Source organism: Nylanderia fulva, unplaced genomic scaffold (genome assembly GCF_048542155.1).
Source record: "Nylanderia fulva isolate GAGA-0341 unplaced genomic scaffold, ASM4854215v1 Scaffold122, whole genome shotgun sequence".
Taxonomy (NCBI): Eukaryota; Metazoa; Arthropoda; class Insecta; order Hymenoptera; family Formicidae; genus Nylanderia; species Nylanderia fulva.
In genome coordinates this window covers 148,591-174,733 of record NW_028189432.1, presented here as the reverse complement: position 1 = coordinate 174,733, position 26,143 = coordinate 148,591, and the positions used below count along the sequence as shown (strand labels likewise).

At 28.4% G+C, this 26,143-nt stretch overlaps 1 protein-coding gene and 1 long non-coding RNA gene across 4 annotated transcripts; one reads left to right on the top strand and one right to left on the bottom strand.

The window, feature by feature from the left end:
• The first annotated feature begins 685 nt into the window (after positions 1 to 685).
• LOC146724639 (uncharacterized) lies at positions 686 to 2,780 on the top strand. Its single transcript, XR_014924002.1, has 2 exons — positions 686 to 853; positions 2,186 to 2,780. It is a non-coding gene; the product is annotated as an uncharacterized LOC146724639 (long non-coding RNA).
• Positions 2,781 to 10,644: 7,864 nt separating this feature from the next.
• On the bottom strand, positions 10,645 to 22,662 carry LOC114933950 (protein hunchback-like). Of its 3 annotated transcripts, none has more exons than XM_085479539.1 (4): positions 22,578 to 22,662; positions 19,677 to 19,796; positions 17,239 to 17,564; positions 10,645 to 14,626 (listed from the first exon to the last, which is right to left on the bottom strand). In XM_085479539.1, exons 3-4 carry the CDS (start codon positions 17,460 to 17,462, stop codon positions 13,000 to 13,002), a joined length of 1,851 nt encoding a protein of 616 aa, XP_085335665.1. In that variant the 5' UTR covers positions 17,463 to 17,564; positions 19,677 to 19,796; positions 22,578 to 22,662; the 3' UTR covers positions 10,645 to 12,999. The 3 variants fall into 3 exon arrangements, with proteins under 3 accessions (XP_085335665.1, XP_085335666.1, XP_085335667.1); XM_085479540.1 differs by lacking the exon at positions 22,578 to 22,662 and adding an exon at positions 22,453 to 22,571; XM_085479541.1 differs by lacking the exon at positions 22,578 to 22,662 and adding an exon at positions 22,365 to 22,424.
• Between the last annotated feature and the right edge of the window lie 3,481 nt (positions 22,663 to 26,143).

Below are 26,143 nucleotides of genomic sequence, written 5' to 3'. Positions count from 1 at the left end.
TTCAATAATACAGTTCAAGCTGCATTATATTATTTAATAGATGCATTATTATTTAAAATACAAAAAAATTTTACACATTGCAATAATTGTTTTAATGTTCTTGTGACTACGAATGATTCTAACAATTCTAGCTACAATAATCTAAGTTTTTATACAAAGTTAAGAGAATATAAAGAAAATATTTTAATATTTCCAAGCGTGGAGATATATAATTTAATATATAAGTGCAAACTATAATATTATTTCGGAAAAATGAGACTAACTTACTTTTTAATGTATTAAAAGTCAATAATTTTATAACAATGTTTTTACAAGAATATTCGATAAACTTTATTCCTTTGTGTCATAATATTGGTTATAAATTTATAAAAAATTTTGTAATCACAAGAATTCATTTTTCATTAAAAAAAGTAAGCAGTGATGTAAAAAAAGCAGCTGGTTATAGCAGTAGAAGTGTTGCGATGAAAATGGCCATAGCAAATGGAAAAAAACATAAATAAAAATTATTTTTATATAATTTACAATTTTATTTTCTTTTGTATTATACAAAAAATTGGATTATACATACAATTATATACAATTGAAACGGCCGCGTTGCGTGGAGTCAAAATGGCAGCTTTTTTCCCCCTAATTGCGTTACTTTGTAATCTAGCGACTTTAGTTTCTCCTACTGGGACCGCTCGGCCGCTGGTTTTATTATAAACGTAAAAAAATTAATCTGTTGCAGTTATATATTTCATGGAAGAATATATTTTACTCGAAAATATTATGTTTGATTCTTCAAGTAGTTCCTCTTCTTCAAACAGTGATGATAATAATGAAGAATTACAAAATATTTTATTCGATAATAGAGGTAATAATAATCGAGGTGAAAGAAGAGTAGTGCCAAAAATAACAGATTATTTGGAAAATGTTGTCAAGTAATTTCAATTTACGAAGGTTGTTTTTCTTTGTGGATTGCACAGATTTCATTTTTTTATATAATAACAAGAGAGATAATCTGTAAATATTATACAATTATGCTTAAATATTAAAAACAATAATTTATGAAAAGAAGAGAAAGAATGTATATTAAAAAAAGGTTAGAATAGATTTATTCTATTTTATGTATTCAATTACGATAATTACATTTAATTTATTACATATAATAACTATACATATATATTTTACTAACTAATTATTTATCTCTTTCATACCTTATAGTAGCAATTTTTATCTTTTGTACAAGTAGCACTTTTTGTTCTTTACAATCAATTTCAACGGTCCCAGTGGGAGAAACGAAACGCAGCACTGGGAATTACTGCCAACCTAATTTTTTTCAATACTGCCAATTTTATTGTTTTTTTCCCAATCCCAATGAAATGTATTTTCAAACGCACCCCTACTATTATCAGAATATGCTTATGTTGATTCGTAGTTTCTTTTAAAGGACCAAAATGGTCAAGGTGAAAGGTGTGAAAGGGCATTGGGGTGATATCTACTAATTCCATTACATCTTTGCGTTTTCCGGCTGCTAACGAATTACTAAGACATTTCACGCAATTGTCAATATACTCTCTTACTTTGATTTTCATACTTGCGAACCAATAATTTTTTAATATTCCCTGAATAGTCTTATTGATTCCTACATGATCTAATTCGTAGTAAATGCGGATTATATTATTCACCATGTTTTCGGATACCACAAATAATTGGCGGTCCTGATATTTTCTAAATACGAGACAATCAATTAACGTAAAATATTCATTTTCTTTAAATTCGAGTTCCGTGGCAATAGCTTAATTTGAGTTTTGAGTCAGCCAATTGTTTGTAAAGCACCTTTTCTACAGTAATATTATTTATTAGCATTACCTGGCGACTAAGACAGTTAATGTGTATCATTCGGTTCGATGTACGATGAAATAACTCGAATTGATAATTTTATAGAAAAATACTCCATCTAGCAATTCGCGGGTTTATGTTAATTTTTTTCATGGCTAGAACTAGAGAATTACAATCCGTAACAATTTTGAATTTAATTCCCTGCAGATACACGTGAAAGATACACCCTGCAGAAATCGCTCTACCGCTTTTACAATAGCTAATGTTTCCAGCTCGAAACTGTGAAAATTTTTCTCACAATCGTTAGTCGCCTTACTGAACTATATGTGATCGATGCAAGATAACCATTTTTTTGTTTTTGTAGAAGCTTCTAAACCATGCTGCTCGCATCGGTGTGCAGCTCAGTTTCAGCCGACAGATTATAGACGCGTAAAGTCGGCAAAGACACGTACAACGTCGAAGAAGGTGGTCCAGCAGCAAAGATGATTCAGCGGCGAAGAATAATTATATAATTTTTAACGTGTTGAATAGAAATCTTTACAATAATTACATAAAATACATATTTTATAAAATGTTGATATTTCCCAGTAAACACTCTAAGGATGCGATTCCATATGATACGGAAACCCATACAGCACAGATTATTACAATTATATTGTAATAACGTTGCAATGTTGCAAGTTGCAATGCAACATTATAAAGACATTGCAGAGATATAAGTGCACAAAATTCCAGCACACTTGTAGCAACATGACATTAATATTTCGGAAATATTGCATGTAATCCAAATTCTATAATTTATATATTATAATATATATAAATTAACTACAACGTATTTTCATTAATAATTTATTTACATTTATATACCTGTATATGCAACATTAGTTTATGGTTGCAATAACAATGCATTATTGCAAACTCATAACATATTGCAATATTGTTGTAATATTTTGTTGCAATCTTCCAAAAAGTGGACATTTTAACATTGCTGCAATTCAACAGCAATGATGTAGCAACATTTTGCAGTGAATTTGCAATATTGCAATATTGCGGTGAAAGATTGTTGTAATGTTTTTGCAATCTATCGGTGCTGTATGGGAATCGACGTGCGGAACAGAGAATGCGTGAATTGAACAGCCAATCAGCGCTCTTTCGCATTTTTCTATCTCGTATATTTTTCTGTGCCCTGTGCACACGGTGCGTCAAAGACATGAAAATGACGCGTTCCGAGAAATAAATACATAATTAAAAAAATAAGTATTTTATCGAAACAGTAATATTTGTTAATTTTATTCAAGTATAATATTTAAAATATTGAAATAAATATTATTGCGACAGTATTAAATAAATTTAATTTAAAATTATATCATAAAAATTACGAGTAATTTATGAAGAAATATTATATGGCAGTTTACCACGATTTTTAATGGCTAGATTCTTTGAATCTAATTACCATAAATTACGTAATTTTAATCAAACAAAAAAGTATAATGCTATAAAAAAGTTTAATAATTTAATTCGAAGCAATAGAGTTGATGTTAACCCTTTTAGTATGATTGACAGATCAAAATGGGTTAGAAATCTTAGTAATAAAGTTATTCCTGAAAATACTCTAGATTTTTTAAGCTTAGGTGAGAAATTTGGTATGCTCGTTTTACAGAATAACAAAGTTGACCGCATTAATACTGTTTTAGATATTACTAAGAATTTAGAAACTAATTGTTTTAAAATCCCTAAGGACCTTTTAGAATCAACTCGAAACGAAGTTACAAAAGCGGTATATGGATTTCTCAGTAGAAAGAAACATACTAGCTTCATAGATAGACACATCATTAACATCTCAAAGGAACCCAGCAAACACAGTATATAAATGTTATATACTTAAGCATGTTACATGTAACGTATATGTTAGTTGTAATTTCCCACTCATAAACGTAACATTTTTAATATTACATATATTACATTGTAGTTATATTGTCATTATATCCCAAAATAGCACTGACTTATCAATACATCAATGTGCTATTTGGTATATAATTACAATATAACTACAATGTAATATATGTTATATTAAAATGTTACATCTATGAGTGGGAAATTACAACTAACATGGATGTTACATGTAACGTACACGTTATGTTACCTGTTATATTCCGTATTATTATAGCAATGTAACAATTATATCGGTGTTTGCTGGGAATGTAATAGTTTTAAACGCGATAATGATGACATTTTAATTACAAAAGCGGATAAAGGACAAACGACGGTAATTTTGGATAGGAAAGATTATATCGAAAAAATGAATGTTTCTCTTAACGATCAATCGACTTATAATAAACTGAAAAAAGATCCAATTAAAAAACTATCTAATAAAATGAATTCTTTAATTAAATCATGGCGTGATAATAAATTGATTGACGACGTAACATATAAAAGACTTAACACCACTAACAGTAATCTTCCACGTGCATACGGTTTACCAAAAATACATAAAGTTAATGTTCCTTTACGAATTATTGTCTCGTCAATTGGGAGTCCAATATAGTACGTTTTTTGCACGATATTTTAGGAAAGTCAATCTTAAAACCTGCTTCCCACATTAAAGATGGTTGGAGTTTTTTGAATAAAATTAAGAACTAATAAAATGTGTATTGACGATAGTGAAATGTTGATTTCACTTGATGTTACTTCTTTGTTCACAAATATTCCGACAGACTTAGTTTTAAAATCAATTGAAAAACGTTGGACGGATATTTCTGTTAACACCAGTTTTAGCTTATCACAATTTTTATATGGAGTTAAAATTCTTTTAGAGTCTACAAGTTTTTGTTTTAATGATCAATTTTACGAACAGATTCATGGTACCCCAATGGACTCCCCTCTTTCACCTATTTTGGTTGATTTAGTTATGGACGATCTCGAAACAGAATGTTTAAACGCTTTACAATGTAAGATTTCAGTTTATTATAGGTATGCTGACGACATTTTTGCAATAATTCCACGTTCTGAGATTGATAATATCCTGACTACATTTAATAATTATCATCAACGTTTACAATTTACTTACGAGATTGAAACAAATAATATGATCAATTTTCTAAACACAACGGTTATTAGAAACAACGGGAAACTTTTAACAAATTGGTACCAGAAACCCACATCTTCTGGCAGATATTTAAACTATTATTCGAGTCACCCATTTAAGTATAAAATTAACACTATTAATAACTTAGTTGATCATGCTATTTTGTTATCTGATGATAGTTTCCATAATAAAAACTTATATACAAGGTGTTCCCGGGTTAAATGGCCAAACTTAAAATATGAATATAAATTTAAAGATATAAGACAGGCAGTAAGAGCCAATTCGTGGATGACAGTGCGTTATCCTAACGAAACTAAATTTTTCGTTAGGATTAAGTATCTGTGCACAAGGCACCAAATATTTTACTTGGTCACGGCCAAGATTTAAAATATGAAATAATCTCATATTTGAGATTTAATTTCAATAACCCTTTCACCCCCTACGGAAATAAGTAAATGCAAAAGAAAAATATAGATCCGAAAGTCGCTGAATCGGGAATCGAAGCGAAAGGTCTCGGGAACTCGTTTCCCGATTCAGCGACTTTCGGATCTATATTTTTCTCTTGCATTAATTTATTTATTTTCCGTAGGGGGGTTAAAAGGGGTATTGAAATTAAATCTCAAAATATGAGATTATTTCATATTTAAAATCTTGGCCGTGTCCAAGTAAAAATTTGGTGCCTTGTGCACCGGTATTTAATTCTAACGAAAAAATTATTTAGTTTCGTTAGGATAACGCATTGTCATCCGCGATTTGGCTCTTGTTGCCCGTCTTATACGTTAAATTTATATTTATATTACAGAGCCTTGTTAAAACTCTTATATTGATATTTTAAATTGTATCCCAATGCCGTATATCAAGAATTTGAGTAATACTATCGAGCGATCTATTGTAAAAGCAGGCTTAAACGTTATCTATACGATACCAAGAAATTAGATTATGTAATAAAAAGAGGAAAAGACAAACTTCCCAAAGCGGAGATGACCGAGGTTGTTTATAGACTTGACTGCAATGACTGCAACGCTACATACATTGGACAGACTAAAAGACATTTAAATACTCGTATAAAGGAACACATGAATAACATAAAAGTGCACAATAGTAACCATAACGTAATAAGCAAACATATAGAAGTGAATTTTTACACGACTTTAAATGGACAACCTTTAATATTTTACATCGGGAAATACATACGAGAAAAAGAGAGTTAGCAGAAATGTTCTACATTAAAAAATTTAACAACACGATCAACCTTCAGAAAGACGCAGAGAATTTAAATCCTATATATGATTTGGTTATTAAGGCTGCTTAGTTAGTTCGTTTTCTAATATCACGACGTTAATGTCCAACAAACGTAGGACGAATTTAGTATGAATTTTATTATGTAGAAGTGTGTCAATTTATTTCTTAGTAGGTATGATTTTTATTTAATTAATTTATATACATTGGTTTACGCTATTTATCATTTTTTAAAAATGTGCTTTTTATTAATAATTTATCAACATTTATAATTATTGTTTTTTATATGCTCTCCTTTGGTTTTTATCGGAGCTATCTCCTAGTTCTCTCTTGTGGACTGCGTCGATAGGCAAGGATAGATAGCGGGAACTAGTCTCTTTATTCTAAGTAAGAATACGTAATTTTTATTCTTCGGATCACAATTGTTCTTCTCGTGTTTACCGGACGGCTCGTCGTACCAGACTGGCACTCCGTGCCACATCGCTCTTTTTGAAAAACGCGGAAACTCTCTCCAAATTCGGCGCTTCGCCCTTGTGGACGCAATAACAATCTGTCGATGTACACAATTACAGAGAGCTCTCAGTAGCGTATATCGAAGGCGCGCGGGGATCACGGAAATTTAATTTTTTCCCAAACAATTATTACTTTTTGATTGTAGACTTGATAAGGACCTGAACTAAGGTCGAAACGTTGTCTGAATTTTGAATAAATAACTAAAGAATAACATTGCCAGTTGTGGTCGATTTATTAACACATTTTATATTATAAAAATTGTTTTTGAATCCTATGACGCATTTTTGGTAATTTTTCCGTATCATGTACACAGGGCACACCAAATTATACGTCATTATTATTGATGTGTCTAGAATTATGAAGCAAAGATTAAAAATGGATAACAAATTATTAATGTTGCAAGAAGGTATTAAAACAAAGAAGTTCTAAATTCCGTATAATGGAACAAAGGAAAAAAAATTTTCAGATAAAACAAGTCTGAACTCATCAAAGGACACTTTCGATTCTAACTTTGTAAGTTAGCTAGAGTAACGCAACGCATACACGCAAACACATACGGAAAAGGTACACAAAAAAAGGTATACAGAAAAATGCGGAAGAAAGCTGATTAGCTGTTCAATTCACGCATTCTCTGTTCCGCACGTCGATTTCCGTATCATGAGATTGCACCCTTCCTTCATCGGGATGCACTAAGTTAATGGAGCTGTTTTTCCGACATGTCATTTTCTTACATGGGGCAGACTTAAGCGGGGAGCACACACTGCATAGATGCATAAGCGTAAACATGAGAATCTTGATTGGTCTATAAACGTATGCATAAGAAATTCAACCAATCGAATTTCTTATGCATATGCTTATGAGCATATGCAAGAGTGTGTGCTTCCCGTTTTATGCGCATCAACTTCTGCGCAGCAGGTGCTTTCCATTTATCGTATTAGCGCTGCTGACTTGAGCTAACTCAAGTAGACACAAGTCGTCATAAGCGCATAAGCATATGCATAAGAAATTCGATTAGTTGAATTTTTTATGCATACGGTTATAGACCATTCAAGATTCTTATGCTTACGTTTATGCGTCTATGCAAAAGTGTGTGCTTCCCGCTTAAGAATCTTGATTGTTCTATGAACGTATGTATAAGAAATTCAACCAATCGAATTTCTTATGCATATGCTTATGCGCTTATGCAAGAGTGTGTGCTCCCCGCTTAAGCAGTAAGCAGTACGAAATGGGATTCGCTCATTTCGTCGGGAGTAACGGAATGAATAAATCCCATTTCGTACTACTTACTGCTTACTCTTGTACTCTGTACTCCTGCTGCCATAGGGTGCTTTTCAGCAAGAAAGACACAGATAGACACTGTGTAACACTAGTGTAACACAATTGAGCACAAAGCGACTTATAGCGTTTTCGAGTGAAGCAAGTTTGAGCGATCCGGGATCGATTAATGACGTCATTAACCAATCACAGCCATTTCTCTGAAGAATAAATAGCTGTGATTAGTCAATGACGTCATTAATCGACCCCGGATCGCTCAAATCTGCTTCACTCGAAAACACTATTATATATATTAGCTAAAGAGCTGAGTAAGGTTGTGTTATATTGTGTAATAGTAGAAAAGCACTTGTGTCGCACACAGTGAGTACGTTTACACGGCACTGTTAATCGAGTTTAATAACATTTGTAGTTGTAAGACTGGCCAATCACAGCCGTTCCATTCTTCAGGGGAATGACTGTAATTGGCCAGTTTTACAACTATGGATGTTATTAAATCCGATTAAGGGTGCTGTGTAAACGTACTTAGTGTGACTTTAGGTCTGTTCTTTTCAGCTGAATTGGCTACACTAGTTCAGAGGTTATCTTTTTTCTTCTAATGTCGAGCAAAAAAGACAACCTCTGAACTAGTGTAGCCAGTTCAGCCGAAAAGAACAGACCTTTTGTGTCGCCTTTGTTGTTTGCTTAAACGCACCCATTGTAGCCTCCGCTTTAAATACGCTAAGTGCGAATGCGTATATAAAGCGGGGAGCACATATTTTTGCATAAGCGCATAAGTATATGTATAAGAAATTCGATTGGTTGAATTTCTTATGCATACGTTTATAGATCAATCAAGATTCTTAAGCGAGGAGTACACACTCTTGCATAAGCGCATACGCATATGAAATTCAATTGGTTGAATTTCTTATGCATACGTTTATAAACCAATTAAGATTCTCATGTTTACGCTTATGTGCCTACACAAAAGTGTGTGCTCCGCGCTTAACACACAAGATTTAAACCATATTGGGTGCTGTTCGGCAAGGAAGACACAGATAGACACTGTGTAATACTGGTGTAATACAATTGAGCACAAAGCGACTTAGCTAAAAAGCTGAGTAAGATTGTGTTATATTGTGTGATAGTAGAAAAGCACTTGTGTTGCACACAGTGTGACTTTGTGTCGCCTGTGTTGCTTGCTGAAAAGCACCCATAGTATGGCAATATCCGAGGTTTGACGCTCAAAGAAAAGAAAACTGGTTAAAAAACTGGAAAACTACAAGCTATACCTGCCCTTAGATATTAAATTACTGCTCAGAAGGCCAATATAGTGACCACCACACATGTATATCACTTCCTTAGAAAATGTAATTTACATCCCTGCCAACATTAGACGTGAAAGCGACGTTCTATATTGGTCACAAAGTCGCAAAAAAATATGATACCTCTTTTGCACGTTGCCGCGACGTAACGTATATAAAAGAATTTAATTAATTGATATGTGGGATTGTTTAGTTTTGTAGTTGGTATTTTTAAAAATAAATTAAAATAAGGATATATATATATATATATATATATATATATTCTTACTATAAGATATCTTATTTTTAAAAATTAAATTTAACACGAAATTGTTATGTCGCAACGACATTACAACATTTCAGTTATATTGTAGCAATATTATATCCACACAGCACAAAACTCAACAGAAATGTTGCAGAAACATTTCAAATTTCAAAAAGATTTCAAGTAACACTGAAACGTCATTATAACATCTAAGAAACATAATATAGAAAACGTAACATTTGAAACGTTTATGCAATTTTTTATCAACATATTTGTGATAAAATAGTGGACATTTACACGTATTTAAGACGTATATGAAACATTTTTGAATAAATTTTGTGAAGGTCTCTAAAATGTTTTGTGCTGTGTGGGTATATATTACAAGTTACAATGTAATATTGCAATATTCTCCATGGAGAAACATTATAAGAACATGTAACTGTAATATTTTATGAGAAATATTACAGTAACATTTTAAAAATATTATAAAAACAGTATTTGTTATTAATCATTAATTCCTTTATTTACCGCTATGCGGCGCGCGATGCGGTTCTTTCTCGTATTTGAAATTTGTTATGAGAATTATATAAGTAATACTTTAAACATCTTCAAAATGATCTAAAGATGTCTAAAACTCTAATATGGTTTTAAATATACAAAACGTTCAATATGTATATTTTTTGAATACGTTTGTAAAACGTCATTGTGCTGTCTCGGGTAGTATTAAAATTAATCTTAACTTCTTAAAATCGATCATTCATTTTTAGGTCATGAATAGGTGCTTAACACGTCACATAAAGTCGCAAATAACACGTCACTACAACGTTTCTATCACCAAGAATTTGGCTGTTAGTTACGTGACGGTAACGTGACAATTATACGTTTCAAACACTAGTTGTGACGTCGTTGCAATGTAACGTGTGACGAGTTAGCACGTCATAATGACGTATTTGATACGTACCGGTGCTGGCAGGGATGTTTGAATGTAAGGATATATACTTCACTATTATCACTGAGTATCTCGTCAGTGGTATTATATAACTGCATATGTAAAATTAAGTTTAGCTGTATAGCTCTCTATTGAGAGCTTTTTGAGCTTAATATAAAAATATATATATAGAAACTTTTACTAAATTATTTAAAAAACTATAAAAGAATGTAATACCTTTTCAAATAAATTATGTATATTTAATACAATTTAATACAGGCGTTTTTTACATTGCTCAATAATTATATAAGTTTATAATATATAATAATAATATTATATCATAAAAGTATAGAATAAACTCTGTAGTTTTTTGTAGTTCAAAAAATATATATTTATATATCAATTTTTTTATTTATACATATATAGATGTATAATCATTATATATATTAAATTGTATTCGTGATAGGATTATCACAATCATGTAATGCAATTTTTGTTTACCATCGATGCTATTCAATAATTATATTCTAAAAGAAAAAGAAAAAAGAAGTATACATTTAAGTACACAATATATAAAAAAAAGATATACAGAAAAATGTTTTGATAGAAATTTGCTAGAATACAATAACTATATAGAAGTATGATCACGAGTCGATTGCAGAAATACAAAATAAAACAGTTAGTTTCTTAAGTAAATGAAAAAAATATGCATATATATGCTATATTTGAATCGAATTAAATGAATTTGATGCAATATCCATATCCATCAAAAACTCGCATAATATTGAATCCAATTAACAAATAAGAATATACCGGGTGTCCGGTGACTCACACGTTAATGGGAAATTCCTGAGGCGATGTGGAGACGATTTTTCCTCAACGAAAATATCGAGAAAAGTCATAATTTTTTTAATGTTCTTAATTTTTTAAATCATGTCTCTTTGTGTAACTAAGCCTTAAATTAAAAATTCTATTAAAATAAACTTTACCTGAAAGAAACTAAAAAATGTAGTTTTGTTAATAATTTATTTTTACAAAGTTTACAAAAAAGCTTTTATTTTCAATCGTTTATAATCGAAAATTATTGGTGCCTGGACATTTTCGCTGAGGAAAAATTGTCTCCAAATTACCTCAGAAATCTCCCATTAACGTGTGAAACGCGAGTCACCGGACACTGTATATATATTTAGGGAAAATAAAAATATTGTCAAACAGAAAAAACAGAACAAAAATGGAATATAATAATTCGCAAAAATAATGCAAAATAAAAAAGAGAAGAGAGTGTCAAATTTCTACTAATAAATCTTAGTATCTAATCATACTTTATATTTTGATCATACACATACAGAATTTTTTCAATAATTGCAAAAGTACGTATACAATTTTGTAGTAAGAAAAATATTTTTTTAGATTTATAAGAATAACGTCAAAAAAGGGGAGTAGTTAGAAAATTTCATAGAATAATAGCAATTCAATTATCAAAAAATAAAAATATTAGCAGAACCAAATTATCTATATCTTTTAATTTTTCTCACAACAATTGCAATTTTCTATCAATTATATTTTTGTCATATGTATTAGAATTTTTTTTATATTGACTGCAAGTATGTATACATAATATTGTATCAAGAAAATATTTTTTTAGATTAATAATTTAATAAAAAGAAAAGTCAAAAAGATTAAACATTCTCAAAAAATGTTAGCAGTCCAATTATCGAAAAATAATAATATTAGTAATACTATAAATTTTCTATATTTAATATTGCTTGCAACAATAATTTGTTTTATCAATGAAAGTATTCATCTCACAACTTGTAAAGAAAATAAACTGATGCAAATAATGTGCATTAGGAAGATATTTTTAATATTTGTCGATTATCTAATATAAATAATAGATGTATATTATTCATCTGACAAAGTATCGAAATCTTTAATATATTATATGTATATACATACATATAGGAAGAAAATCCAAAAAGAAAAAGAAAAAATAAAAAATTGAGATAAAGGTTATCTCAGTGTCTAAATCACAGTATTGTCATATCTATTTAACTTTTTTGGACAGAGATTAAACCCAGCATAATTCTTTTCTGTCTTTTCTATCTGCATGGAAAATTAGATAGAATTTATCTAATTATTGTAAAAATACGATAGTCAGCAATATTTTCTGTGTATATAGATAGAGAGAATATACAGAGTGTTAATAAGATTTCTTTGTCCAAAAGAAAAGAGGGATTTTTTTAATCAATCTGATCCCCAAAATACTATATATTATTATAATAATGCCCTGAAATTTTTGTTAACACCTCCTGTATACATACACAAACATACACACGCATACACACATACACACGCACATATATTATATATATGTATATTTATTTTTCCTTAAAATTATATATTTACCGATTTCGTAAATGCAAGTGCTTATCAAATAAGCATTTATATATTTGACATGTTTGACTAGATTTATATTCTAGATATTATTTAAAAATTTTTTTTCCTATCTCGTTTACTTCTTCCTTTTCATAGATAAATTGCTTGCGACGTTTAGGATTCTCGTCACGCTCAATTACCGTCTGATTGATCGCTTCTACGTATGCTGTGATTGGGCAATATGAAGAAAAAAAGAAAATTTATCGGTGCATGGATGACCGCACATATTGCACGTATAAGGGTTATCGAAGCCGTGACAATTCATATGCATGGTATACATGACAATGTCACCAAATGTGATCTCACAATAGTGACATATATGCTCGGTGCCGATCGAATCGGCCATAACTTTGCTATCCTTAATATTCTGATTTTCTCTGCATAAACCGGGTCTATTAATTATGGAAAACCTGGAGGATTCTACTTCTTTTTGTTCCGGTTTCGTGTTCTCTTCCGTCGCACGACGTTCCAATTTCATCGCTTTACCCTTCCGTTTATTGGTGCCGGTGGTTTTTGAATTTGTATCTAATAACTGAAATTGAAACTGATTTTTTCCGACCTCGGCGATGCGGAGATCCAATGGTGCATCTGTAGACTCATCATCATTTTGTGACTTTAGTTGAGTTTTTAGCATCACAAATGTCGAGGATTCGCTGGTAGCCTTTACGTTGTTGAAAACATGAAGTTTATTAACGTTATTTGGGTCGAAATAAGTTATAGGCAGATTCTGAACACACTTTTCAGGCATTTTCATGATTTTCACGTATTCCATTAATGTATTAGCGTGATTAATTTCCTGCATAGTTTTGCAAAATGTTGGATCCTCGTGAAGCAGAAGATGGTTAGACAAGTCAAATGTAGCGACTACATCACTATACGGGCACGTCATGACAGATTGATTCTGCTTTATACTATTTTGCATTATACAATTTGCATTATTTGTTTTATTAACCGCGGTCACTGTCAAGTAATGAGCGACTGGTGATTGAAGTGGTAATGAAACTAGGGAAGTTGATGAGGTTGGTGAGTTGGTTGGAGAAGGTGGTGAGTTGAGTTGGTTGTTGTTAGCCGTCATACTTTGACTCAACTCGTCCTGTTCTTCCAAGAATGACTTTTGCTTGGGTCCGCGTTTAGTACCATAGACATCGATGATGGACAAGGGATTAGGCGAGCCATCGGCGTTTAACACCATTGCTGGTTGATGCTCCTTCTTACGTAGGTGCTTCTTCAGCGCATTGCAAAATTTCGTCTTATACATACAGTTTGCGCATCTGTAGGGATAGAAATTCGAGTGTTTTTTTAAATGACTAGTTAGCATCGATTTACTTACGCATGTATAGGAACATTTTTTGCATTTGAATGGCTTGGAGCCGTCGTGAACACTGAGCCAGTGATGATTCATGTGATGCTTATATTTGGTAACGAAAGAGCATTTGGGACAGGTGAAACCTTTGATGTGGCAGCGCATGTGTTCCCAATATTCCATTTTTGTGTTTGCTACGAAGTTACACTGTTTACAAATTTTACCTTCGCGGAAATCTTTATTCTGCTTCACGTTGCTTTGTGAATTCATGTCGAATGGATTAGATTTGTCCATCTCTTCTGTCTTATGTATATCATATTCATTTACGTTACATTCGGTATATTCTTCTAATATAGGAAGAGAGCAATTGCTTTTATCCTGAAGTAATTTGGGAACTGGCAATTGCGCAAAGACAGGTTTAAAATTTGGATTGTTACATTTTGATGTGTAATGGCTGATTAGATGATCGGCATATATTGATCTGAAAATATTATAACAGATTTTTTAAATCTTTTTGTAAGTTAATAGCAGATTCAATGATAGTTGAATATATTCCCAGATAGCCACAGTAATTATTATGACATTATTTCGATGTCAAAATGCATCATTTGCCATCAAAATGATGCATTTGGATGTCAAAATGATGTCATAATAATTACTGTGGCTATCTGGGTTAATGTAATCACACATACATATACAAACACATTGTATATATATATATATATATGTATGTACATATATCAGCATAAAGCTTTAAAGATCATTATCCCAAATAACCAAGTATGCCCAAGCAACGTATAAAAATAAAATGTAAGCAATCAATGCTGGTTCCTTGCTAGGAATATGAATTAAATATTTGAGTAGCTAGCATGACTTTAACATTTTGTCGTAATCAAATACTCAGCTAAAGAAAAAACATATCAAATATATAAGCATACTGTTAACAAAAAGTTAGCATATGTTTTCAATTTGCTAACAAATATAAGTATAATACTAGAACAAATTACTTCGACCAAAAACTGGCTAATTCTTTTATTAAAAATAAATGATCACTACGTTTCGACCAACATTGTGGTCCTTTTCAAGTGCTAAAATACAAGATTACAAAAATACATAAGTTACCAAGCGCAAATTATCATTACATTAACAAAAACATATACATACTTATACTTATTTCGCAATTACATTAATCCGAAATGGAGACGTGAAATTATCACCTATCATGTTAACAATCTGTTAGCTACTGAGCTACGTATTCTTGTATTTTAGCACTTGAAAAGGACCACAATGTTGGTCGAAACGTAGTGTTTATTTATTTTTGATAAAAGAATTAGCCAGTTTTTAGTCGAAGTAATTTGTCCTAGTATTATTTTTAAATTGTCACTGGCGATTAACATTATTTATGAATAGATATAAGTATGTTGCTATCATTATGTCAGCATTAATTGTCAACATCTATTTAATTCTAATGCTAGCATAATGTTTAAAACGTGCAAATGTTTCATTTCCACATCAAATGTTAGCAAACAACAGCACAATAGACGACATAGATGCGTAGTAAAATGCTAACATCTATTTGTTAACATTCCTTGTCAGGATGTTTTATATGTAGGATTTCATGTAAATTAAAAAATTTCACACTAATACTATAAAATTGAATCTTAGTAAAATCTACTAGTTTCTCATATGTTGTAGCTTATGACTTGCTAAACAATCCAGATAACCAAGTATGCTCAGATTACCCAGATAACCAGTGTGAACACAAGTTGCTTTCATGTTGCTAATAAAGATGTTAGCATCTTGCTACGCATCTATGTCGTCCATTGTGCTGTTATTTGTTAGCATTTGATGTCGTAAATGAAACATTTGCACGTTTTAAACATTATGCTGGCATTAGAATTAAATAGATGTTGACAATTAATGTTGATATAATGATGGCAACATATTTATATCTGTTAGCAAATTGAAAACATTATATGCTAACTTTTTGTTAACAGTATGCTTATTCAATATGTCCCTTCTTTAGCAGAGCATTTGATTACGATAAAATGTTAACGTTATGCTAACTATACTTAACCATTCAAACATTTAATTCATATTCTTAGGAAATAACCAACATCAATTGCTAGCATTTTATTTTTATATATTGCTTGAATATCCTTGATTATCTAGGAGCAACATGAAAGCAACTTGTGTTCACACTGGTTATCTAGGAAAAATGTAATAAGCTCAAAGCTAAATAATTAGACAGTTATACTAATTTACAATCAGACAAACATGAAAAACTCAGACTTTGTGAGTTTTTGGCTGTAATTCAATAATTGTCCATATTTAGCTTTGAGCTATTGCATCTTTTATTTAGAAGATCATAAGCTACTACTATATGAAAAAACCAGCTGATTTAAACGATATCCATTTCACATAAGATTCGTGCAGGATACTTGAACTAAATGTACAAGTGTATGCAGCATTGTGCTTAGATGATTTTAAAATTAATTAGATAAAGATGAGAATGTGTAAATTTATCTTAGATAAGATAAAGATAATTTTGTTTTAAATATATTTAGATAAAAGATAAAATTATATGGCGATTCATCTAGATAATTTTCTAGATAATAAATTTTAAGACTTCTTATGTAAACACAGTCATAAAAAAAATGTAAATTATAAAAGGGATATATATATATATATATATATATAGTAGAATTTAAGCAGTTAAGCGATAAAAATTTATAAATAAAAATATGAATATATATATATATATATATATATATATATATATTCATATTTTTATTTATAAATTTTTATCGCTTAACTGCTTAAATTCTACTATTTAAGTATTGCTATAATTGTAAATCAAAGTTATCTGAAAATTATTCTAGATAATTTAGTAAAAATATTACTTTTTTAATCTAAGATGCACACAGATATAGATAATACATATTTTTATTATCTATATAGAGATAAGATGACGCCAAAATTTTACCTAGATGATCATCTGTATAATCTTATATAGATAACAGGAAACACTGAATGTATGACATAAAAATATACAATTATAAACTATGCTAATATAGTCTAATAATAATGCACCTGTTTGATGTAGAAAAAGCACATATTAGACATTGCAGGGTGTTCTGCGCGAGATTCGCATTTTCACTGGATGGTTTAGTAATGTTTGATATATTATCCATTGATTGGTTCACTTGATGATTGTTCATGTCTTGATGTTGAGTAACTTCCTCAGGTAAGTTGCAATTTTGATAAATGAGCTGCAGATTATTTTTAGAGATGGGTGACAAATTACAATGCATCATAAAAAGCAAATATTTGTTGCTAGATCAATTGGAATTATTGGTCCAATGGCGGAACAAAACATCGGAATTAAAAGAGTTACAACTTTTTTCTAACTCTTCTTCCTGTAAAACAATTATTGATTTTTTTTCATAAAAAAAATAAACATATGTGGTAAGATAAAAAATTTTTAAGTTTAAATAATTCGACTAGAATATACAGGGTGTTCCATTTTAAGTGGTGACAGTGGATTATTTTAAAAATAAAACATTTTTAGGAAAAATGTTCCATGTGAAAGTTGTAAAGTTTCGAGGAACATCGTGAGGAACTATATTGTGACCTAAAATTTATCTGATTGTGAGTGGCATTTTTCAAATTAAATCATTTAGAGATCAACAGTTTTCTTAAATAAAACTACTCCATTTTTTATATAAATTGATTATTCATAATAAGTATTCGTAATAATAAAGTTCGGCATATAAAAAAATTATAAAAATGGAATAGTCAAAAGTAAATAGTTTAGAGATATTTTATACTTTAATATGACACAAGTTTACATAAACTACAAAATATCTCGTAAAAAATTCATTTTTCGATCTGACATCAATATTTTTATGCGTAAGATATTGAGAGAAATTAATTAATATAAAGAAAATACACATAGTTATTTAAAAGAAAAAGTAAGTATTTTCCAATTACACATTAAAAAAAAAAATTATAATTTACAATTGCATACTTTAAAAAAAATACCATTTTTTACACCTATTGATTTATCTCATTATTATGTGAAACGTTAGTAGAGTTAAATGGTCGAAAATAGTAGAAAAATAAATAGTTTTTGAAATACTGTATGTTTCAGTTTACATAAAATTATGCAGAATATTATCAAAATATTAAGATAATACAATATTATTGAAAAAATGAAAATATATTACAAAATATTTTATTTGGATATTTGTTTTTTGTTGTGTTAAAATAAAGCATAAAATATATATCATAAATCATTCACTTTTCGATTATACAATTTTAGCAATTTTTTACGCCAATTATTAGATATGAGAAATCGATTTATGTAAAAAAAATTATGATGATTCTGTTTAAAAAAATAATGTTGACCTCGAAATCTCAAAAATGCCGTCATCTAGAATAAGATTATATTTATGACAAGACATTTTCTTCGAAATCTTATAACTTTTTCTGAAACTAATACTTTTTAGTATCATCAATATTTCTTGACATATTTACTCCGGACAAGTAAAATGGAACACTCGAATCTTTTTTCATATTTTACATTTTAAATTGCATTTGTTATACAGTGTCCCATTTTAACTATGAATTAAAATTTCTTGGAAATCAGGTTTCTATCGAAAAGGTTTCTATCGAAAAATGTTTTTTATAAAAGTTGTAGGATTCCGAGGACGACATCTTGTCGTTAATTATTTCAGATAACTCAGATAATTGAGATTTTATTTCAGATAAAGACATTTTTGAGATTTTGAAGTCATCATTATTTTTTTTTAAACAGAATCACTATAATTTTTTCACATAAATTGATTTCTCGTAATATTTAGTGTAAAAAATTGTTAGAGTGGAATAGTCGAAAAATAAATGGTTTTATTTATTTTATGTTTTATTTTGACACACTCTGAAAAAATATGAAATATCTTATTTTAAATATAATATACTTATTTTTCGATAAATAATCTTATCATAATAATTTTCTGCATAGATTAATAAGATAAATAAATTGGCGTGAGAAAAATATGTAATAGGTGTAAGAAAAACATTTATTTACACAAAAGTATGCAGTTACACATTGCAAATTGCAATTTTTTAAAAATCACAATTCTATATATTTTTACATATTTTTTGTCAAAATATGTCAAGATAAAGCATAAAATATCTCTGTAAACCATTTATTTTTTGATTATTTTACTCCAACAATGTTTTGCGTTAAATATTATGAGAAATCAATTTATGTAAAAAATTTATAGTGGTTTCGTTTAAAAAAAATAGTGATAACCTTGAAATCTAAAAAATGCCTCCGCCTAAAATAAAATTATCTTTATGACAAGATGTCTCCCATGAAATTCTACAACTTTTGTATGAAACATTTTTTGATAGAAGTCTTTAATTTTCAAGAAATTTCAATCTGAAAGTTAAAATGGGTTACTCTGTATATGCAATAATTTAAGTTTTCGAGGAGAATGTTGCGCGATTACTCATAGTTTTATCACCATAATTTCCAGGTTTCCATGGATAACGACGATGTAATTGTTCCTTGACAATATCCTGTTGTTAATTCGGCGCGTGCATAAAAGTTATTGTATTTTAATTTCTCTTTATTTCACCATTATCTATAAAACGTAAAAAAATTGGAAGTTAGAAATTTGTAATAATATATTACAAGCAATGAATTTTACCATCCTCTTATTTTTTATTTGAAAATAAAAAATAAACTATACAGTTTAAATGTGAAAAGTTGAAGTTTTGACAAATTAATTAAAATTTGATGTAATGCAAAGTATAGTTATAGCAAGAATATAGGTAGATAAATTTCTTGAAAATAATGAAGTTAAAATCTTAAAGAACAACGAATTTAAGTAATAAGTTATAATAAGAGTTATACATTATTATTTAAACGATATAAAACTATAAAGTCACCAGATGATAATTAAAAAATGGTAATAATTCAATCGACCAACTCTGGCAAATAAGTAATTTTATTGAATATTCACAACATTTTGGCCGTGGGTTTTGACCCTTATCAAGTGCTATGTTCTTAAAACAAAGTAAATCACAACTTTTTTAAAAAAACAAAAATTCGATCTTAGAATATGACATGATATAATAAAATGATAGTATGAAAACGAAATAACTATGTTACCCACGGCCGAAACGTTGTGAATATTCAATAAAATTACTTATTTGCCAGAGTTGGTCGATTGAATTATTACCATTTATTATTATTTAAATTTATGTTGCACGTTAAAAATTTATTATTTTTTATAATTTAATATAACAAATTGTGTATTATTTGCTTCGTTTAATTTAAACAAATTTTTTCTTTATTTTATTTATGATTAAATTATGATGTAACTATTATAATTGAATTAGGTATTGTTTAATGAAAGAGGTATTGCACTGAAATTGTTGTATTTTGTACTTAAATAATAAAATGTTATTTTTCATAAAAATAAACTTATAATAATAAATTTATAAAAATAATAATAAATTTTTCATAAAAATAGTATAAATGAATATTATTGCGATAATAAATCGGATCGCCTGTAAGTTCATATTGTAAATCTATGATTTGATCGAAAACGCGCTGTATTTTATCAATAAATATCACTATTTGCTGAAAAGAAAATTCCCTTTTCGTTTATACAAGAAAAAAGAAAATATTGACATATTAAAGAAAGCTCTTTGAATTGATGATCAATAACAATTGTGATAATTTTCTTTTAAATTTTGATATTTATCGACTCGATAATAATTTTTTTATTCTAACATTATAAATTTCGATTGAACGATATTGTTTTCTATTAAAGGTCAAACTGACGTAGTATTTCAGAAATTCCAAGCAAGATATACATCAAGATGATAACACTAAATAGAAAATATCCGAATAAAATGGAAATTTTGAATGGTAAACACATGTTATAATATATAAAAAGATATATACATGAAAAATCGCTAAGAACTCAAATATATCAATATAATATGACATATTATATTGGTATATTTGTGTAGGTAAAATTTATTATAATTTTATAATAGTTATTAATTAAATAGCAAACTTTCACATAATTAATTTTAATTATTCCCAAAATAAAAAGAGACAATAATTAATAATTTGTTAAATAATATTATTAAAAAATTAAAGATTATATATAAATTGATAAATAATATAATAATGTAAGTTAATTTAAAAAAAATTAACAATAGAAAAAATTACAGAAATATTACAAAAAGGATCTTTATCTACATTTTTAAGACATTTTTAATTGTTAATTTATTCTAAAATTTTGTAAGTAGATTTTGAAAACTAATCATTTTTAATAATAAAAACTATATATATATATATATATATATACATACACATATAAAATAATAATGATATATATATATATATATATATATATATATATATATAATATATATATATATATATAATTATACATTTTGTTTTTTGTTAATTTATAACTTTTTGAGTTTATATTACATTCTTTATATTTTTAATGAAGCAATTTGTTGTCATTAAAAAAATTAATAAATTAAAAAATGGTTTTCTTTTAGTTTCTTCATCCCGAAAGAACTTCCATGGAGTTATTTTAAATCAACAATCAGTTTTCGACGTACACTAAACCAAATAAGAACTTCAATTAGAATCAAAACAATATGTTTTAGAAGAAGAAAGTTTAAATTAAAAGAAGATTCGAAATCATATTATAAACACCGCTTCAAAAACAAAATTCCTTGTCTTTGTTTTTATAAGTAGTTATTTCAAATTGGAAAGGAATATTATCTCTCTTCTTCTCACATGTGTTAAAAAATTCTTGTAAAAATAGCTCAAAAAAAAAAAAATAAATATATATTCAACATTAACAATTAACTTACTAAACTTAATAAACTAATTAATCGACGCATGCAATTAGAATATTTATTAATCGAAGTTTAAGTCACTCTTAATCTGAGAAATAATCATCTAAAATTAATATTAATTTATTATAACTATACTATTAGTTATAACTATTATAACTTAATTTATTATAACTATAACCCAAGAAATTTTAGATATTTTTCGATGAAATTTAATAAAAAAAAATACAATATTATTTTCAAATTTTGCTCTTAAGTTTAAGTTTCATGCTCAAGTTTCCAAAATAATTCGAAAATTTAAAGTATTTATTAAATCAAACCTGATGTATCTAAATCTTCAGCTTTATCCTTCAATTTGGGCTACAGATTCTCTTTTTAATAAGAAAAATATATTTAAGAAGTACTCACAGAATATTTACACACAGAAAAGCGTCAACAAATCACTCAGCACTATTTTTCTATTTTGTTTTTTAAATCGCGATCGTACTGCTTTTATATAATATGTATATTGATTATGGAATAAGCAAAAATACCTGCGAGAGGAAAGTCAGGGTGAAGGAACGACGACATTCTAAGTCCCAAAGCGAGAGATATGTTCATATATTTCTGGATTCTATTGATGGGGCATTTCATCCCCTCTTTAGTGTTGCTGTGTCCAATCGGAGACTTACTCTTTCATAGACGATTTAGCACGAGTCTCTGTTACCCTTCTCCCACCTCTTTTGCAGTACACGATTGTGTCTGCTCTGTGAATCTTCTGTATCAAAGAGTTATATCGATCACTGATGATAAAACGAAGAAAAATATTTAATTACAAATGTATTCTTTCTCTTTATTTTTAAAAACTAATAATAATGAATTTGCATTTTATGTCTTGAATATATGGCAACAATGTACTATTTTCATCACCATTACTGTATGTTACAATTTCTCTCTCTCTCTCTCTCTCTCTCTCTCTCTCTCTCTCTCTCTCTTTACAAATAAACCACAATAAAAAATAAAGTTCAATGAGCTCTATTGTCTATTAATGGTTATACATTTTTTCAAGTGTGAAGTATTTATGAAGCATTAAGAACAAAGAAATGTTTAAAAGTTAGAAAGATTGTATTATAATTTTTCTTTTTTTTGCATTTTAGAAATAATCATAAATTTTTATCAATGTAATGTATAGGTATCTGAGCGATTTTGTCTTTGAGAAATTACCGAATAGTAAAAATATTTAAAATATATATTTTGATATGTTGTAAGATATGCACAATTTAGTGTATTTAATCCATAAGAATAAAATATTAAAATTGTCAATTTTACTTACACGTTTATTTTTCAGTAGCCTTTTCTATGCAAAATTGTTATAGCGCAAATTAAATTCTTGATGCAAAATACATATATTAAACTTTAATAAACGGCATTTATTACATTCAAATATATTTTATTAATAATCTTTTATGTTATATCTATAGTACCATTTCACTTATCTATAAAAAAAATTTGTTTCTGCTTTTTTGAAATGAAAAATCGTGACAAAAGTACAAGATGTTTCAGGAAAAATGACTAGCATTCTAGCACATGGTTGTACACATCATTTTAAGGAAAAAGATTTATATAAATCTGTGTCTTATTCTGTACGATTAAGATAGTAGTGTTCAGTTATAAGGAAAATAATAATGACTAGTAAATAATAATTTTGGCATAAATGAATATGAGGTATTTTAATTACATCAGAAACCAAAAATTTCAAACTATAATATATGATTGATTAAATGTTTTTCAAATAACTTAATATCAAATTTATTAAATGACCTAATATTTACATTTATAACAGGAAACAACGAAAATTTAATATAATTATTACAGCATAACATTTGAGTTTATTAACATTAATATAATTATTACAGCATAACATTTGAGTTTAATAAGTTAATAAATGTATTCGGTCTTAAGATTAAACACGTTGTATTTTTATAATCGTGCAGAATAGAGCACATATATTAATATAAACTTTTTTGCTTAATAAATTGTGTGTGTGTGTGTGTGCAAGCGTGCGTGTGTGTGCGCGCGCGTGTCTCTCTCTCTCTCTCTCTCTCTATATATATATATATATATATTATATATATATATATATATATATATATATATATATATATATATAATTATCATTATTGTTATAATGCTGACCATTCTTTCTGAAACATCCTATGTAATGCATATTCAAGCTTTTTATAGATTTTAATAAAAGAACCTGCAAAACTTAAAATTTCATGTAGAAAAAGCAAAAGAGGTAAAGACAGCTGTTCAAACGAGGGATACTTTATTCGGGCTCACACAGGTATAAATTTGCGTGAGAGACACTTTATTCTCCCACACAAACACATGCTTAAGATACCCCTACGCGAATAATAAAGTACAGTCATTTTAATAATATATTTTTTAATTTCTTATTACAATACATATAATTTTCTCATTAAGAGAGGTAATAAATATAATTTTTACTCGTTCAATGCTTTTTTATCAATATTTATACAAAGAAGTTTACAATATACAGGGTGTCCCATAGGAAATTGCTGAAACTAATCAGCTGTCATTTTTTAATGCATGCAGTTATTGAGAAAACAAAAATTGTATTGGACAGAGGAAAGTCTGCAATTTTTAATGGATATAAATAAAATATTTGTATAATAGTTTATTTTATTGATAAAAAGTAATGAAAAAAGTGCTAATAGTTACATAAAATCACATAAATTAATGATAAATATTCAACAGTGCCAAATTTAATAGCAGCTATTAAAAGGATCATCAATAACATTAAAAATGATATGTTAGAAAAAGTTTTTACGAGTTTTCGTAAAAGAACAGAATTTTGTACCAATTCAAATGGTGCGCACTTTGAAAATAGTTATTATTAGTTTACATATATGTGATTATTAGCACTTTTTTCATTACTTTTTTTAATAAAATAAACTGATATACAAACATTTTATTTTATATCCATTAAAAATTGCAGACTTTCCTCTGTTCAACACAATTTTTGTTTTCTTAATAACTGCATGCATTAAAAGATGACAGCTGATTAGTTTCAGCAATTTTCTATGGGACACCCTGTATATACGTATAATTATATATAATATAAATATGTAAAGATCTCGGGTCCGATTCAGCGACTTTCGGATCTATATTTTTCTTTCGCATTTATTTTTTTAGGGGGAAACAGGGGATGTATGGAATTAAATCTCTTATAGAGATTATTCCAATTTTAAATCTTGGCCATAACCAAGTAAAATTTGGTGCCTTGTGCACAGGTATTTAATTCTAACGAAAAAAAATTTAGTTTCGTTGGGATAACGCACTGTCATCCGCGATTTGGCTCTTATTGCCTGTCTTACACTTGAAATTTATATAAATATGTAGTCTTGGATAAAAGTATTAAAAGGAAAAAATTTATTTGATCCAAAAATAGGAAAAAAGAGAAGAAAAATGAAAATTATCTGTTATAAGTACTCATTTATAAATTTCAGTTGAGATAAAAATTCAATTGAATCAGTCAAAAAAAATTCAACTAAAGAACGAGTTCGTTGACACTCGCCGAAGGAGACTGACCAGCCTGTAACAAAACACTGCAGGCTGCAATCCACAAACGGCGACTTTTCTAAGGATAAATAACTGACAGCTGACAAGCCACGCTGCTGACCCATGCTAGATTCATCTGCAGACACCCTAGCACCAAACAGCACGTGTTAACACATGCCAATTTTTGACGTGGACCGATCTCAAATCGTCTTCCTGTGAATTGGAAGAATTTTAGCTATTTCAATAACAGCTTGTTATGATTAATTTATTTACACAATGTATTACATATATTATATAGGTTTCGATAATTTTATAAAATAAAATACAGTTATATAAATACCTACATATGTAGGTACATACATACATGTATTCTAGACAGCACAGAATATTTATAAAATATTTATAGAATATTTATAATAATTATTTTAATATTTTGTAAATATTTATCATAAATATTTTATAAATGTTTTGGAGTCTTAGATTCAATAGATCATAAATATTTATCATAAATATCAGAAAATATTTACGATAAATA

Bases quoted from the DNA above. Each gene is read 5' to 3' on its own strand.
- LOC114933950 (XM_085479539.1), bottom strand. From the start codon at position 17,462: ATGATGCATTGTAATTTGTCACCCATCTCTAAAAATAATCTGCAGCTC. The intron at 14,627-17,238 runs GTGCATTATTAT...TAATATTTTCAG, and splicing joins GCTTTTTCTACATCAAACAG to ATCAATATATGCCGATCATC.